Source organism: Sardina pilchardus, chromosome 14 (genome assembly GCF_963854185.1).
Source record: "Sardina pilchardus chromosome 14, fSarPil1.1, whole genome shotgun sequence".
Lineage (NCBI taxonomy): Eukaryota > Metazoa > Chordata > Actinopteri > Clupeiformes > Clupeidae > Sardina > Sardina pilchardus.
Genome location: NC_085007.1, coordinates 362245 through 377240, shown reverse-complemented (window position 1 = coordinate 377240; position 14996 = coordinate 362245). Strand labels below are relative to the sequence as shown.

At 44.0% G+C, this 14996-nt stretch overlaps 1 protein-coding gene across 1 annotated transcript; it reads right to left on the bottom strand.

The window, feature by feature from the left end:
* Positions 1–265: 265 nt before the first annotated feature.
* Positions 266–12724, bottom strand: LOC134100899 (calsenilin-like). Its single transcript, XM_062554385.1, has 8 exons — positions 12577–12724; positions 4905–5029; positions 4695–4764; positions 4441–4511; positions 3553–3660; positions 1835–1939; positions 1608–1670; positions 266–902 (listed from the first exon to the last, which is right to left on the bottom strand). Exons 1-8 carry the CDS (start codon positions 12677–12679, stop codon positions 855–857), a joined length of 693 nt encoding a protein of 230 aa, XP_062410369.1. The 5' UTR covers positions 12680–12724; the 3' UTR covers positions 266–854.
* Between the last annotated feature and the right edge of the window lie 2272 nt (positions 12725–14996).

The window sequence follows — 14996 nt, the reverse complement described above, 5'->3', positions numbered from 1 at the left end:
AAATGGTCATACCAGCATGTCCACCTGGTGGCCTAACCAGCTAAACCAGCAAAGACAGCTAAAACCAGCTACAACCCGCTGAACCAGCAACCATACGCTGGTTTCTTGCTGTTTTTTCAGTAAGGGCCACTGGCACTGGCAGGTGTGAGTGCTGTCAATGCAGAATGACTATTCTGTCCATACGGGTCTGGATAGGGTTGTCATGGAAGTAGAATGTTAATACACTTTAATTCAATTTAATGTGTACTTTAATACACAGGACTCCATTAGCTCCCATTTCAAAGAGAACATACAACTCTTCCAAGAATCTTCCAAAGAGAAAATCATGCATTTAAGTGTAATACATTAAAAAATACATTAAACTAATGAGGAACATGGCAAAAATAACTTAAACTGGGACCTCTCACAGTAGACATGGCTACTGTTTAACAGTGACGGTGAATATCATGCAACAGAAATCAAACCCATCTAAGAAAACAGAAGAGGTGGTCATCTGATCCACACGTGTAGCTCAAGAGGTCAGAGGTCAATTTGAGTGCTCCAGAGAGGAAGTAGTGCATGTGTCATCAGTGCAGCTGCAGAGCAACGGAGTTCACACATTAGCCAATCATAGGCAAGCATGCAAACGCCTTCAGAGTGAAGTCCTCATGTCAGTCCACAGTAGGAGTGATGTCAGCTGAGCATAACTCCTGTGTGTTATTGATAAGTCTGTAGTATGGGTTCCCTCCCATCTCTTCTTGTAGAGACAACAGCTCCCCCTGATGGTTGAAGTCCCATGGAGCGGCAGGGTCCACAGGAGTGCAGGAGGAGTGCAGGACAGAGAACGCGGAAGGAAGAACGCAGAACGCCGCACTTCAGATGACGTTCTCAAACAGCTGCATAGAACTCATGATGTTCTCATCCTGGTAACAGAAACACCATATGGGAAGAACCTGCATTAGCCTTACAGGTTGTGGAGAGTGATTTCAGTTCAGATGGCCTTTCAGTTTCAGTGCATGTGTGTGTGTGTGTGTGTGTGTGTGTGTGTGTGTACACACAAGACACATAACAGAAGCGGAACTGAACTACAAATTGGACTGATCTAATTAGAGGACTGGTCTGATTAGAGGACTGGTCTAATGACCGGGTCTGATTAGAGGACTGGTCTAATTAGAGGACTGGTCTAATGACAGGTGTGATTAGAGGACTGGTCTAATTAGAGGACTGGTCTAATGACCGGGTCTGATTAGAGGACTGGTCTAATTAGAGGACTGGTCTAATGACAGGTGTGATTAGAGGACTGGTCTAATTAGAGGACTGGTCTAATGACAGGTGTGATTAGAGGACTGGTCTAATTAGAGGACTGGTCTAATGACCGGGTCTGATTAGAGGACTGGTCTAATTAGAGGACTGGTCTAATGACAGGTCTAATTAGAGGACTGGTCTAATGACAGGTTTGATTAGAGGACTGGTCTAATTAGAGGACTGGTCTAATGACAGGTCTAATTAGAGGACTGGCCTGGAACACACAGTTACGTGTCTGTCTGGTGTAGCCTGCTAGGCTTTTTATTTATTTATTTTTAAACAAGTACCTTCTGACATGTCTCTATAAATGTAAAAAGACATACCTTTTGACACGTCTCTATGAATTCATCGAAGGTGACGACTCCATCTTTGTTCTTGTCCATTTTCTGAAACGGGACAAAAACACAACAACAACATAATGTTCCTGAGATACTAGAGATGCAGGAATGTCACCTGCCTAATGTGCCTGAGATGCAGGATTGTCACCTGCCTGTTTTTGAGATACTACACAAAGATGCAGGTCAGGACTGTCATCCTCCAGCTCTCTCACCTTGAAGAACTTCTCGACATGGTCAAACGGGTCGTCCTCTTTGACGCTGGGGGTCGTGTATCTTCCCATCATGTCATATATGGACTTCATGATGGCCAGCATCTCCTGAACACACACACAGAACATGTTTGTGGACACTGCAGGGAGAAATGATCGCATTTAGCGTCGGTGTGTGCTGGACTACAGGGGCTAGCTCCCATAATGCTTAGCGGGCGGAGTTTACTGCACAGGTTTACTGTTTGTGTTTTATCTGTTATTCTAGGATTATGAGTGTGTAACAGTCTTGGGTATAACACTCTTTACTTTAACATTTTGTGCAACCCTTTAACCTTTTGTGTAACCCTTTAACCTTTTGTGTAACCCTTTAACTCTTTAACCCTTTAACCTTTGTGTAACCCTCGTGTCAGTGCCTTGTAGTGTGTGCCTGTGTTCCCCGCTACATTAAAAGCTGCTTGCTTCAAACGTTGATCTGGATTGTGCCAATAACATTGCCACCCCTCCATCCCCAAAAGATAATGGGCAGGCAGTCAATTTTAACTTAATAAGTTGGTCACAGGGAGTAATTTTCACCAGCCACCATGCTAGTAAACTATTTTACTTTACTTATTCATTTGGCTGATGTTTTCATCCAAAGCGATGTACATTCATCCAGTATTCGCGTCCCCGGAGTGACTCCGGGAGGGTGCCTTGCTGAAGGGGACAACAGCTGCAGCCAGGAATCAAACCCACATGTAGTTCTGGCTTGTGTATGCCAGTTTAATCAAACCCACGTTTAGTTCTGGCTTGTGTACGCCAGCTTAATCAAACCCACGTTTAGTTCTGGCTTGTGTATGCCAGCTTAATCAAACCCACGTTTAGTTCTGGCTTGCGTACGCCAGCTTAATCAAACCCACATTTAGTTCTGGCTTGTGTACGCCAGCTTAATCAAACCCACATTTAGTTCTGGCTTGTGTATGCCAGCTTAATCAAACCCACATTTAGTTCTGGCTTGTGTATGCCAGCTTAATCAAACCCACATGTAGTTCTGGCTTGCGTACGCCAGCTTAATCAAACCCACATGTAGTTCTGGCTTGTGTATGCCAGCTTAATCAAACCCACATTTAGTTCTGGCTTTAATCAAACCCACATTTAGTTCTGGCTTGTGTACGCCAGCTTAATCAAACCCACATGTAGTTCTGGCTTGTGTACGCCAGCTTGGCCCTTATCCACTAAGCTACCAGCAGCAGCAGCACCAATATTAAAGTGGCTAATAGACTTCAGACAAGACATTGATTCACTATTGAGTGACTTGTGAATTTGACTTTTATGGCTTTAGAGATAAGTCATCTTGCCTATAGTTGTTGTCCTACTGAAGCAAGACTGACAGATGAGATTAAGGGTGCAGGGCAGTGGAGTACCGTAGGGCAGTGGTGTACCTCTTTGGTGGTTAGATTAAGGGTGTAGGGCAGTGGTGTACCTCTTTGGTGGTTAGATTAAGGGTGGAGGGCTGTGGTGTACCTCTTTGGTGGTTAGATTAAGGGTGTAGGGCTGTAATGGTCCTCTTTGGTGGTTAGATTAAGGGTGTAGGGCAGTGGTGTACCTCTTTGGTGGTCAGATTAAGGGTGGAGGGCTGTAGTGTACCTCTGGTGGTCAGATTAAGGGTGGAGGACAGTGGTGTAGCATAGGGCAGTGAGGTACCCCTTTTGTGGTCAGATTATGGGTGGAGAGCAGTGGTGTACCTCTTTGGTGATGTAGCCATCCTTGTTGATGTCATAAAGGTTGAAAGCCCATCGCAGCTTCTCATTCACTGAGCCTCTTAGAAGCACTGAGAGACCTATTACAAAGTCCTTTCAGAACACACATACACACACACACACACACACACACACACACATACACAAACACATACAAAATATTGGGTTGCTTGGATAAACACATAGGCTCCGTTCGAATCGGGAAGAACTGCTGCCTTCTAAGATATCTAACTAGAGAGCAAGGCAGCGAAGGCCGTTCGAAACCGAAAAAACGATTTTCGCTGCCTTCTAAGATATCTTAGAATTCCTGAATAACGGTCAATTTTGAAGGCAGCATCGATGTACACTACAAGCTCCCTTCTACCCATAATCCTTTGCGGCCACGTCTGAATCTCTGTGTAAACAAAACAAACATGGCTGCCGATATCGGTAAACGACTGCCGAATCTGTTGAAATGTCATTTGTGTGACGTTATTTAGCTTGGATTTGTGGAAAGTAGATTGAAAATAAATTATTTACTACCTGGTTATACCATTGTTGTACCCACTAATAACGCCTGGTCTGAGATATTAGCTGCCAGTGAAACTATTTTATACCGTTAGCCTGCTAGCTTATGTAGGCTAATTTAGTTTAACGTCAGGCTTTTGCTAACGTCATACCGTAGTGTTAACCAAAGATTCTAGAGTGCTACGCTCATTTTTAAACGACGCGTTTAATCTAAAGTCATGTCTAGTCAGAGAGCTCTCTATTTAGGGAGGGAGGCAGTAGGCAGCTGCCTTCCGATTCGAACGGAGCCATAGTGTCTGAGCTGGTATCTGAAAGTGCTACATTGCTACAGTTCAAGTAGGAAGATCAGCAGGTCTTGAGCATCACCTCAAAGCGGATGGAGCCACTGCGGTCGGTATCGAAGGCGTTGAAGAGGAAGTGTGCATATGTGGTGGCGTCTGTTGGCATGGAGAAGAGAAACCAGCATTACTCTAGTGGAGTGGATGAGCTCTTTATGACATACCATTAGGGACAGCCAATCAGATGGGTTGTCAGGTCACACACACCCTCTTTTGCATCAGTGTGCAACCAGTTACCATGACAACCTCGGAATTCCATAAGATGGCGGCTATGTATAGTACCTCCTTGTGGGAAGAACTGGGAGTATATCATCTTGAAGGTCTCCTCATCCACCAGACCGCTCGGGCACTCCTGAGCCAGACACAACACATGTGCAAAACATCAGCCCAGAAACACATGCCTTTACAGGTCACATCAACACCACTGCTTCCATGTCCTCCATGTTGGTGCATGCATGTCCTCCATGTTGGTGCCAGGTGCTCCAGTCTCACGTTTTTGAAGCCTCTGTAGAGCGACTGCAGCTCCTTGCGGGTGAACTTGGTCTGGGCCTGCAGCTGGTCCAGCCCCTCCGGCTGGTGTCTGACCGTGGCCAGCTCCAGCTCACTCTCACTGCAGTCTGGGGGGGGGGGGGCAATATGCAGAGGTCAGGGGTGGAGGGGTAACAACATGGTAGGGTAGATAGGGTGAGAATATGCAGAGGTGAGGGGTGGAGGCATAGACATACAGTGAGGAGAAAATGTATTTGATACCATGCTAAAGTTGCCTAAAAAGAGGAATATAAAATCGTCATTTGACAATTGATCTTAATGTCTTAATTCAAAAATTGAGTAAAAATAAAACCGCTAAGTACGCCAATTTTCTTTGTGATGGAAGAATGTTTCGTAAATAAATAAATGTTCTTCCTAAATGCTAGGGGGAAGTAAGTATTTGACCCCCAATGTAACCCTATGGGAATTCAACACATAGGGTTAACATAGGGGCGGGCAGATTTTTATTTTTTAAGGCCAGCTATTTTATGGATTCAGGATATTATGCATCCTGATAAAGTTCCCTTGGCCGTTGGAATTAAGATAGCCCCACATCATTACATACCTTTCACCATAGCTAGAGATTGGCATGGTGCTTTTTCCAGTAGGCCTATTAGCCTGTTTGATGCTCATTGAGCTCAATGCAAATCAAACAGGCTAATAGGCCTACTGGAAAAAGCACCATGCCAATCTCTAGCTATGGTGAAGGGTATGTGATGATGTGGGGCTATTTTAATTTCAAAGGCCAAGGGAAATTTATCGGGATGCATAATATCCTAGATCCATGAAATAGCTGGCCTTTAAAAATAAAAATCTGCCTGCCCCTATGTTAACCCTATGTGTTAAATTCCCATAGGGTTACATAGGGGGTCAAATACTTCCTTCCCCTAGCATTTAAGGAAAACATTTATCTATTTACGATACATTCTTCAATCACAAAGAAAATTGGTGTCCTTGGCGGTTTGATTTGTACTAATTTTTTGAGTTAAGGCGAGACACGGCAGGTGAAAACATCGTTTTTGTGACCTCCGGTCAATTTCAATATTTTGTGCTAGTTTGCTACCTTAGCATGCATTCTACCACCCTACTACAACAATAAAGTCCGATTTGCACATTTAGGTGTTTATTTCATGACATTTTGTCTACTCGCGCCTATATATTTCTCCTAATTTTACCAAAAGTTCCCATTCTAAAGTGTCATGTACTACCGCGACCGTGAACCAAATCATATCGTGTGTGACACCGTTCAAAAGCCCCTTTTCTCCTGAATGACGCTATGCAATCCAAATATGGACATTTCCTTTGTATTAGCAACCAATCGCGAAAGTTCAAAGGCGAGTCTAGGCTTAGAACGTATCCCATTGGCTGTGTTTCAAGGCTGTTTTCTCAAAACGAGTTTCTTCTCCCACTCTGAGAACATAATCTCCACTTCTGAAGCACTTACATGCGCCAAACTTTCCAGTCTTATGCCAAACTATATTTACAAGACTTTTACAGAGGGGTTTATTGAAATATGATTCCTAACCTGATATATATGACATTTTATGCTTAAAAACATGGCAAAAACCGATTTTTCAAGGCTATTGACACTATATGCTGATTTACAAGACAACAGAAGTAGATATCCATAAATCCCTCTGTATTTTTTCTCCCATCTAATATATTAACACAATGAAAAAACAATTTTGAACCTGGCTTTATCCAAAACTCAGATTATGCATTTTAAAATATATGCAAATTAGCGCATATTTAATGAGATAATGCCTCATTTGCATATTTAAACATTAAGTTACAAAAAAATTGTAATACATTTTTTTCTTATGTTGATGTAAGTAATCAACTGGGGAAGTTTCATAGTGATATCTGCTAGTTAAAAATTTTACCCTATTCACCTGTAGTGTCTCGCCTTAAGGCATTAAGATCAATTGTCAAATGATGATTTTATATTCCTGTTTTAGCAGGGTATCAAATACATGTGCTCCTCACTGTATATACATAGACACCGCATTGGACTCTAGAACGTACGGCAAGAGCGCCGCCATATTGCTAGGGGCAATGTCGACCGATAGATCAATGGAAGCCTATGGAGAAACAGGTGTCTCTGAGTGGAAATTACAGGATAACAGACCCTGTGGGCTTTGTACAAATCGTAGCGCCTTCTAAACATATGGGAATGGCCTTGTACATGTAAAATCGCACGTTTATGTTTTCTGTTGTTGTATTTGACGGTCTTATAAAGGCTTGTAGAGAACAGATTTTGAGTTGGCTAATAGTAGGCTACTGACTAGTGTGGCAAGGCTAATTTCACGTCAGTTAACTATGGTTTGAAGGCGAATTAATTCTGAAACGTAACGTTACTCATGTAGTCACTTTATTATAATAGTATTCATACAGTCTTAACCTGTCTAATTTTATGAAAGTAAGTTAGCCTACCTGTTAGCCCGTTGCTGCCATAGCATAACGTAACGTAGCTAAGCCGGTCCAGGACCGGATAACTTCAGAAAAGTGTCCATTTCTTTGCCCAATTTAATTGTTAAACCTTACATTTTCTGGGGTAATGTAAAGGCAAACGTTTCCACCTGTCAAACGATATCCGTATGATCTGTGTCCTGTTACTGTTGTCAAATGCCGTTATTTGAATGTTGGTTGTCAGACAGCTTGCAGTAGTAGTGAAATGGTAACGTTCGAAGTGGCAGAACTGACGGCATCTCCTATTTTAAACCATCAAAAGGCCAAAAGTCATAGTTTTTTTTTAATGAAACGATTATGTCAAATATTTAATTTGACATAATCGAGTTTAGAGTTTGTGTGTGTTTTGAATTGATCTCATCAAAATGTTTATTTTTTCTCCACGTAAATAGTGTTATTTTTTTGTTTTCTTAACTTAGTTTAGCTACTTGTAACCATGACATATAATTTATGCCCATCGATTGAAATATTTATGAGTTTTGAGGACTTCATAGCCCAAAACTCCTTCAGCTCACCATAGGTCTCCATTCATTTACGGGGGAATGTTGCCCCTACCAATATGGCGGCCGTATTCCACGTTCGTTCTAATAGAACTCAACGGACAATGCGGTATATATATCTATGGGTGGAGGGGTAACAACATGGTAGGGTAGATAAGGTGTTCCATAGAGGGTTGAGAGGGCAAGAAGGCAGAGCAGGAGGGGAAAAGGAAGGATGGATTACAAGTGTGTGTGTGTGTGGGGGTGTTGAGAGTGTGTGTGTGTGTGTGGTGGGTGTTGAGAGTGTGTCTGTGAGGGGGGTGTTGAGAGTGTGTATGTGTGTGTGGGGGGGGTGTTGAGTGTGTGTGTGTGTGGGGGGGGTGTTGAGTGTGTGTGTGTGGGGGGGGGGTGTTGAGAGTGTGTGTGTGTGTGTGAGGGGGGTGTTGAGAGTGTATGTGTGTGTGTGGGGGGGGTGTTGAGAGAGTGTGTGTGTGTGTGTGTGGTGGGTGTTGAGTGTGTGTGGGGGGGTTGTTGAGTGTGTGTGTGTGTGTGTGAGGGGAGTGTTGAGGGTGTGTATGTGTGTGGGGGGGGGTGTTGAGTGTGTGTGTGTGTGGGGGGGGGGGTCACCATCAGCGTGAGAGAAGATTAAGAGGAACAGGTTGCATGCAGAAGAGAGGACCGGCAGAGGGGCCATCTACACACACACACACACACACGCACGCACACACGCACACACACACACACACACACACAAACACACTCACACACACACACACACACACACACGCACGGACGCACGCACACACACACACACACACACACACACACACACACACAAACACACTCACATACATTATTACACGGCTCTTCAGAGTGCTGCAGAAAGCCGTCCCAACATTCGGAGGTCTGTTAAATCTATAGGATTACTGCTGCAAAGTATATCTGTTAAATCTATAGGATTACTGCTGCAAAGTATATAAGCTCTATAAATAGGCGCTATCAATGGCAACAGGTTTTGTGTTTTTGATTCACATCTCATATCATTCCGCAATACGTCCGTTTAGTGCAAAGGAATTTCATTGAAAGTGAAAGTCGGCTAGTAAGAAACTGTCAAGCTGTGCTGCGAATGATTTATTTTGTCAGCAGAAGCCACAAAACACTGGCAAAATATTTTTTAAAGACCCATTGTGTTTAGTTTCTTTTCTGGTTTTGGTAAGTAGCCGTATAATATGTGGAATAATGTGCTGTCTGCTGGTAATTATGGGACAATAAGCCCCTTCAGCTTATTAGGATGAAGTGGGATAATGTGCTGTCTGCCGGTAATTATGGGACAATAAGCCCCTTCAGCTTATTAGGATAAGTGGAATAATGTGCTGTCTGCGGTAATTATGGGACAATAAGCCCCTTCAGCTTATTAGGATGAAGTGGGATAATGTGCTGTCTGCTGGTCATTATGGGACAATAATCCCCTTCATTTTATTAGGATAAGTGGGATAATGTGCTGTCTGCTGGTAATTATGGGACAATAAGCCCCTTCAGCTTATTAGGATGAAGTGGGATAATGTGCTGTCTGCTGGTAATTATGGGACAATAATCCCCTTCAGCTTATTAGGATAAGTGGGGTAATGTGCTGTCTGCTGGTAATTATGGGACAATAATCCCCTTCATCTTATTAGGATAAGTGGGATAATGTGCTGTCTGCTGGTAATTATGGGACAATAAGCCCCTTCATCTTATTAGGAGTATAATACGTGGGATAATGTGCTGTCTGCTGGTAATTATGGGCCAATGAGCCCCTTCATCTTATTAGGATGAAGTGGGATAATGTGCTGTCTGCTGGTAATTATGGGACAATAAGCCCCTTCAGCTTATTAGGATAAGTGGGATAATGTGCTGCCTGCGGTAATTATGGGACAATAAGCCCCTTCAGCTTATTAGGATGAAGTGGGATAATGTGCTGTCTGCTGGTAATCATGGGACAATAAGCCCCTTCAGCTTATTAGGATGAAGTGGGATAATGTGCTGTCTGCTGGTAATTATGGGACAATAATCCCCTTCAGCTTATTAGGATAAGTGGGGTAATGTGCTGTCTGCTGGTAATTATGGGACAATAATCCCCTTCATCTTATTAGGATAAGTGGGATAATGTGCTGTCTGCTGGTAATTATGGGACAATAATCCCCTTCAGCTTATTAGGATAAGTGGGGTAATGTGCTGTCTGCTGGTAATTATGGGACAATAATCCCCTTCATCTTATTAGGATAAGTGGGATAATGTGCTGTCTGCTGGTAATTATGGGACAATAAGCCCCTTCATCTTATTAGGAGTATAATACGTGGGATAATGTGCTGTCTGCTGGTAATTATGGGCCAATGAGCCCCTTCAGCTTATTAGGATGAAGTGGGATAATGTGCTGTCTGCTGGTAATTATGGGACAATAAGCCCCTTCAGCTTATTAGGATAAGTGGGATAATGTGCTGTCTGCGGTAATTATGGGACAATAATCCCCTTCAGCTTATTAGGATGAAGTGGGATAATGTGCTGTCTGCTGGTAATTATGGGACAATAAGCCCCTTCAGCTTATTAGGATGAAGTGGGATAATGTGCTGTCTGATGGTAATTATGGGACAATAATCCCCTTCAGCTTATTAGGATAAGTGGGATAATGTGCTGTCTGCGGTAATTATGGGACAATAATCCCCTTCAGCTTATTAGGATAAGTGGGATAATGTGCTGTCTGCTGGTAATCATGGGCCAATGAGCCCCTTCAGCTTATTAGGATGAAGGAAAACTACAGAGCCCAAGAGGTGGCATGGCAAGATACATTTGTGTGTAAAGAAAATGTGCTCAGCTCAGCAAATTGTGCACTCATTTGACTAAATTGTGTGCATGTTTTACTAAATAGTATGCTTACCTTACTAAATAGTATGCTTACCTTACTAAATCGTGTTCTGAATTGAGTAATTTGTGCACACATTTTACTATATTGTGCGCACATTTTGCAAAATAGTGTGCTCAATTTACAAGTTTAGGAGTGCACACAATTTAAAAAGAGCCTACTATTTAGTAAAACTTGCACACAATTTAGTCAAATGAGCGCACATTTCCTGGATAAATACCAAAAAATATCTTGCGTGAAAAAAAACTGTTGCACTTATTTTCCAATAATTACCAGCAGACATTACATTATCCCTTACATAAACAACGTCTGTACTTACAGGAAGAAATGCTGGACTCAAAGGTATGGTGTGTGCTTGAGTGTGTGAGTGCATGTGTGCTTGTGTGTGTGTGTGTGTGTGTGTGTGTGTGTGTGTGTGTGTGTGTGTGTGTGTGTGTGTGTTTACTCACCATCTATGGGATGAGACGAATGAGGAGTCAGATGAGCGAACATGGATAGGACGAGACCAAGATGCAAGATGAATGGAGGATAGCAATGGCACACAGACAGGGAGAGAGAGACAGAGGAAGAGTAACAGTAGATCAGACTAAGTCACATATGCACATGGCTCAGAGGAAGATAGACAGTAGATCTGACTAAGTCACAAATGCACATGGCTCAGAGGAAGAGAAAGAGTAGATCAGACTAAGTCACATATGCACATGGCTCAGAGGAAGAGTAACAGTAGATCAGACTAAGTCACATATGCACATGGCTCAGAGGAAGATAGACAGTAGATCTGACTAAGTCACATATGCACATGGCTCAGAGGAAGATAGACAGTAGATCTGACTAAGTCACATATGCACATGGCTCAGTTGACACGCGTCACCAACAAAAGTTTGCAGCAGGTCCCTCCATTACAGTCACAACACGTCAGTCCTGACGAGACCATCGATCACTCCAACAACATGTCATGGACATGGAGGTGGAGCATGTTCAAGAAATAAGTGCCCATTGCTCAAGGTGTGTGTGTGTGTGTGTGTGTGTGTGTGTTCACTCCTTGAATGTGTGTCTTCACTATTGGTTCTCCCACTAATAACTCTGGTACTTTTCACTAATTCACTAAACACTACTAGCATGCTAGCGCGGAAGTGAACTAATCACTGAGCATGCTAGCGCAGAAGTGAACTGATCACTACTAGCATGCTAGCGCAGAAGTGAACTGATCACTACTAGCATGCTAGCGCAGAAGTGAACTGATCACTACTAGCATGCTAGCGCAGAAGTGAACTGATCACTACTAGCATGCTAGCGCGGAAGTGAACTAATCACTACTAGCATGCTAGCGCAGAAGTGAACTGATCACTGCTAGCATGCTAGCGCAGAAGTGAACTGATCACTACTAGCATGCTAGCGCAGAAGTGAACTGATCACTACTAGCATGCTAGCATGGAAGTGAACTGATCACTACTAGCATGCTAGCGCAGAAGTGAACTGATCACTACTAGCATGCTAGCATGGAAGTGAACTGATCACTACTAGCATGCTAGCATGGAAGTGAACTGATCACTACTAGCATGCTAGCGCAGAAGTGAACTGATCACTACTAGCATGCTATCACGGAAGTGAAGGGACTCATCGAGGTTGTAGGTTCAAGCCTAGACAGGACATGCGTAAAACCAACCAAGTTCAGTTCAGCTTGAAGCATCTTCTACTCCCAGGCCACACAATCACAAGATCAAATATGGCAGGAACTGAAGCCTCTATCTAAGGACTGAGTTGAATCAAGATGTCACCTTTTACTCACCTTCGAGAGAGAGAGGCTCCCATATCCCAAACTGCTTGAGTACCAAGAAAAACAGCAAAACCACCACTGTTATGGCGAACACTTCCATTCCCTGAATCACCATTGCTGACACTAGTGGTGGGTCAAGCCCACTGAGTCCCAGGGTCAATGGTGAGTTGTCCTCTCCTGAATGTTATGGGCAATCTGCTGGACTCCATACCACAAGCCGACCAGCGCAGTTTAGCAGCCACTGGACAGAGGCAGGAAGCTCTTCTTCTACTCCTTCACTGGGTGCAAATGCACGCTTCACTCCATCCTAGATGTGTTGTCCTGATTCATAGTGCGCTGAGAGAGAGACTTGCCATTTGTCTGAGAGAGAGAGACTTGCCATTTGTCTGACATCCACTTCCTCACATGATGCACCGCCCATAGAATTAAAAAAAACAAAACAATGCAAGAGACAAATGGAGACCCAAGCTGAGTCAGCTTTTACATTCACTAAGAGAGAGGCTCCTGACTGACCACAATAAAGACTACATCACACACTTGCATGGAGCAGGGAGTGGAGGGCGGGACAGAGACAACAATCTTTGATGATGATATAACAATTGTTCGTCCTTTTTAAGTTTCTGCTTTTTTAAAGTAGAAAATAGAACTCCAGTTGTGATCATTCTGTGTCTCCGTTCTCCTGGCCCCACTCCCATTCTCTGTGTTCTAATAGAACAGTCCTCCCATTCTCTGTGTTCTAACAGAGCAGTCCTCACATTCTCAGTGTTCTAATAGAACAGCCCTCACATTCTCAGTGTTCTAATAGAACAGTCCTCACATTCTCTGCGTTCTAATAGAACAGTCCTCACATTCTCAGTGTTCTAATAGAACAGTCCTCCCATTCTCAGTGTTCTAATAGAACAGTCCTCCCATTCTCAGTGTTCTAATAGAACAGTCCTCACATTCTCACTGATCTAATAGAACAGTCCTCACATTCTCAGGGAGAGACACAAGTATCTCTCTCTCTCTCTCATTTTCTTTGTCACTTTCATATTCTCCTCTTCTCTCTCTCTGCCACTTTTATCTCTCTCCATCTCTCTTTCTCATCGCTCTCTCCATCTCTCTCTCTATCTCTCTTTCTCACTCTTTCAAGATTTCATCATGAGGAATGACGCATATAAGCTCCAGGAAAGTCACAACATGCACAGGTGGGGAACGTTAGTAGAACAATGCCAAAAGGCTCCGTGTCGTGATGCGACTAAGGGGATGTGAAATTGCAATGCTCACCGCACAACTTTATTTCCAATCCATAGCTACTGCTCGGCCAGATAAAGCCTTAGCTCCTTCACGTAAAGTGCTCTCCAACTTACGGTCATCCCCATCAGCACAAAATGGGCCAGCGTCTCTTGTGCGTCTCAGAAAGTCAATTAAGAACTCCTGCCTCCCTCCCCTCCTCATCCCCGACCTCTTGAACTCCTGCCTCCCTCCCCTCCTCATCCCCGACCTCTTGAACTCCTGCCTCCCTCCCCTCCTCATCCCCGACCTCTTGAACTCCTGCCTCCCTCCCCTCCTCCTCCCCGACCTCTTGAACTCCTGCCTCCCTCCCCTCCTCATCCCCGACCTCTTGAACTCCTGCCTCCCTCCCCTCCTCCTCCCCGACCTCCTGCCTCCCTCCCCTCCTCATCCCCGACCTCTTGGCTCTCATTACCAGATGCAGAATGCCAGCTGAAGCGGCTGCTTAAGAACGGGCACGTCGTTTGAAGCTGCGCGGTGGTCACTGACCCTCCGCTGATGCCATGCCTCGGTATCAACAGTGACCAGGCAGCAGACTAGTCTGGACCAATGTACTAGTTTGACTGTGAAGATTTAACAGCATCTTTAATTTGATTAGATTTAGCATCTTTAATTTGATTTGATGTTTCAATATGACTACTAGCGCTTTGTTATCTTCTAACCAACACACTAATAATAACTATCATAGTCACAATAATAATATGCATTTGCTACACATAAAACACTTAACGTTTTTGTTTACATGTAAGCCCAGCTGGACAGATCTCCATCTCCGGTGACCACATCTGTGTAAGTGTGTGTCCACGCTGGTTAAGTGCGGAGCACCTCAGCAGGAGCTGATGAGTGTGCACTTACTAATGGACAAGGCAGGAAGGACACGCCGGCGTACGAGTGAGCAGGGGGCGGTGTGATGAGGACCAATCAATAGTGAGGATTAAAGCTGAGGGGAAACCTGCAGTGCATTTCAGCAGAGCAGAGAAGAGAAGCCCACAGTGTGGAGCAGACAGGAGAACCTGACCCCAACGCTAACCTAAGCTGACCCCTGACCCCAACACTAACCTAAGCTGACCCCAACACTAACCTAAGCTGACCCCAACGCTAACCTAACCTGACCCCAACGCTAACCTAACCTGACCCCAACACTAACCTAACCTAACCCC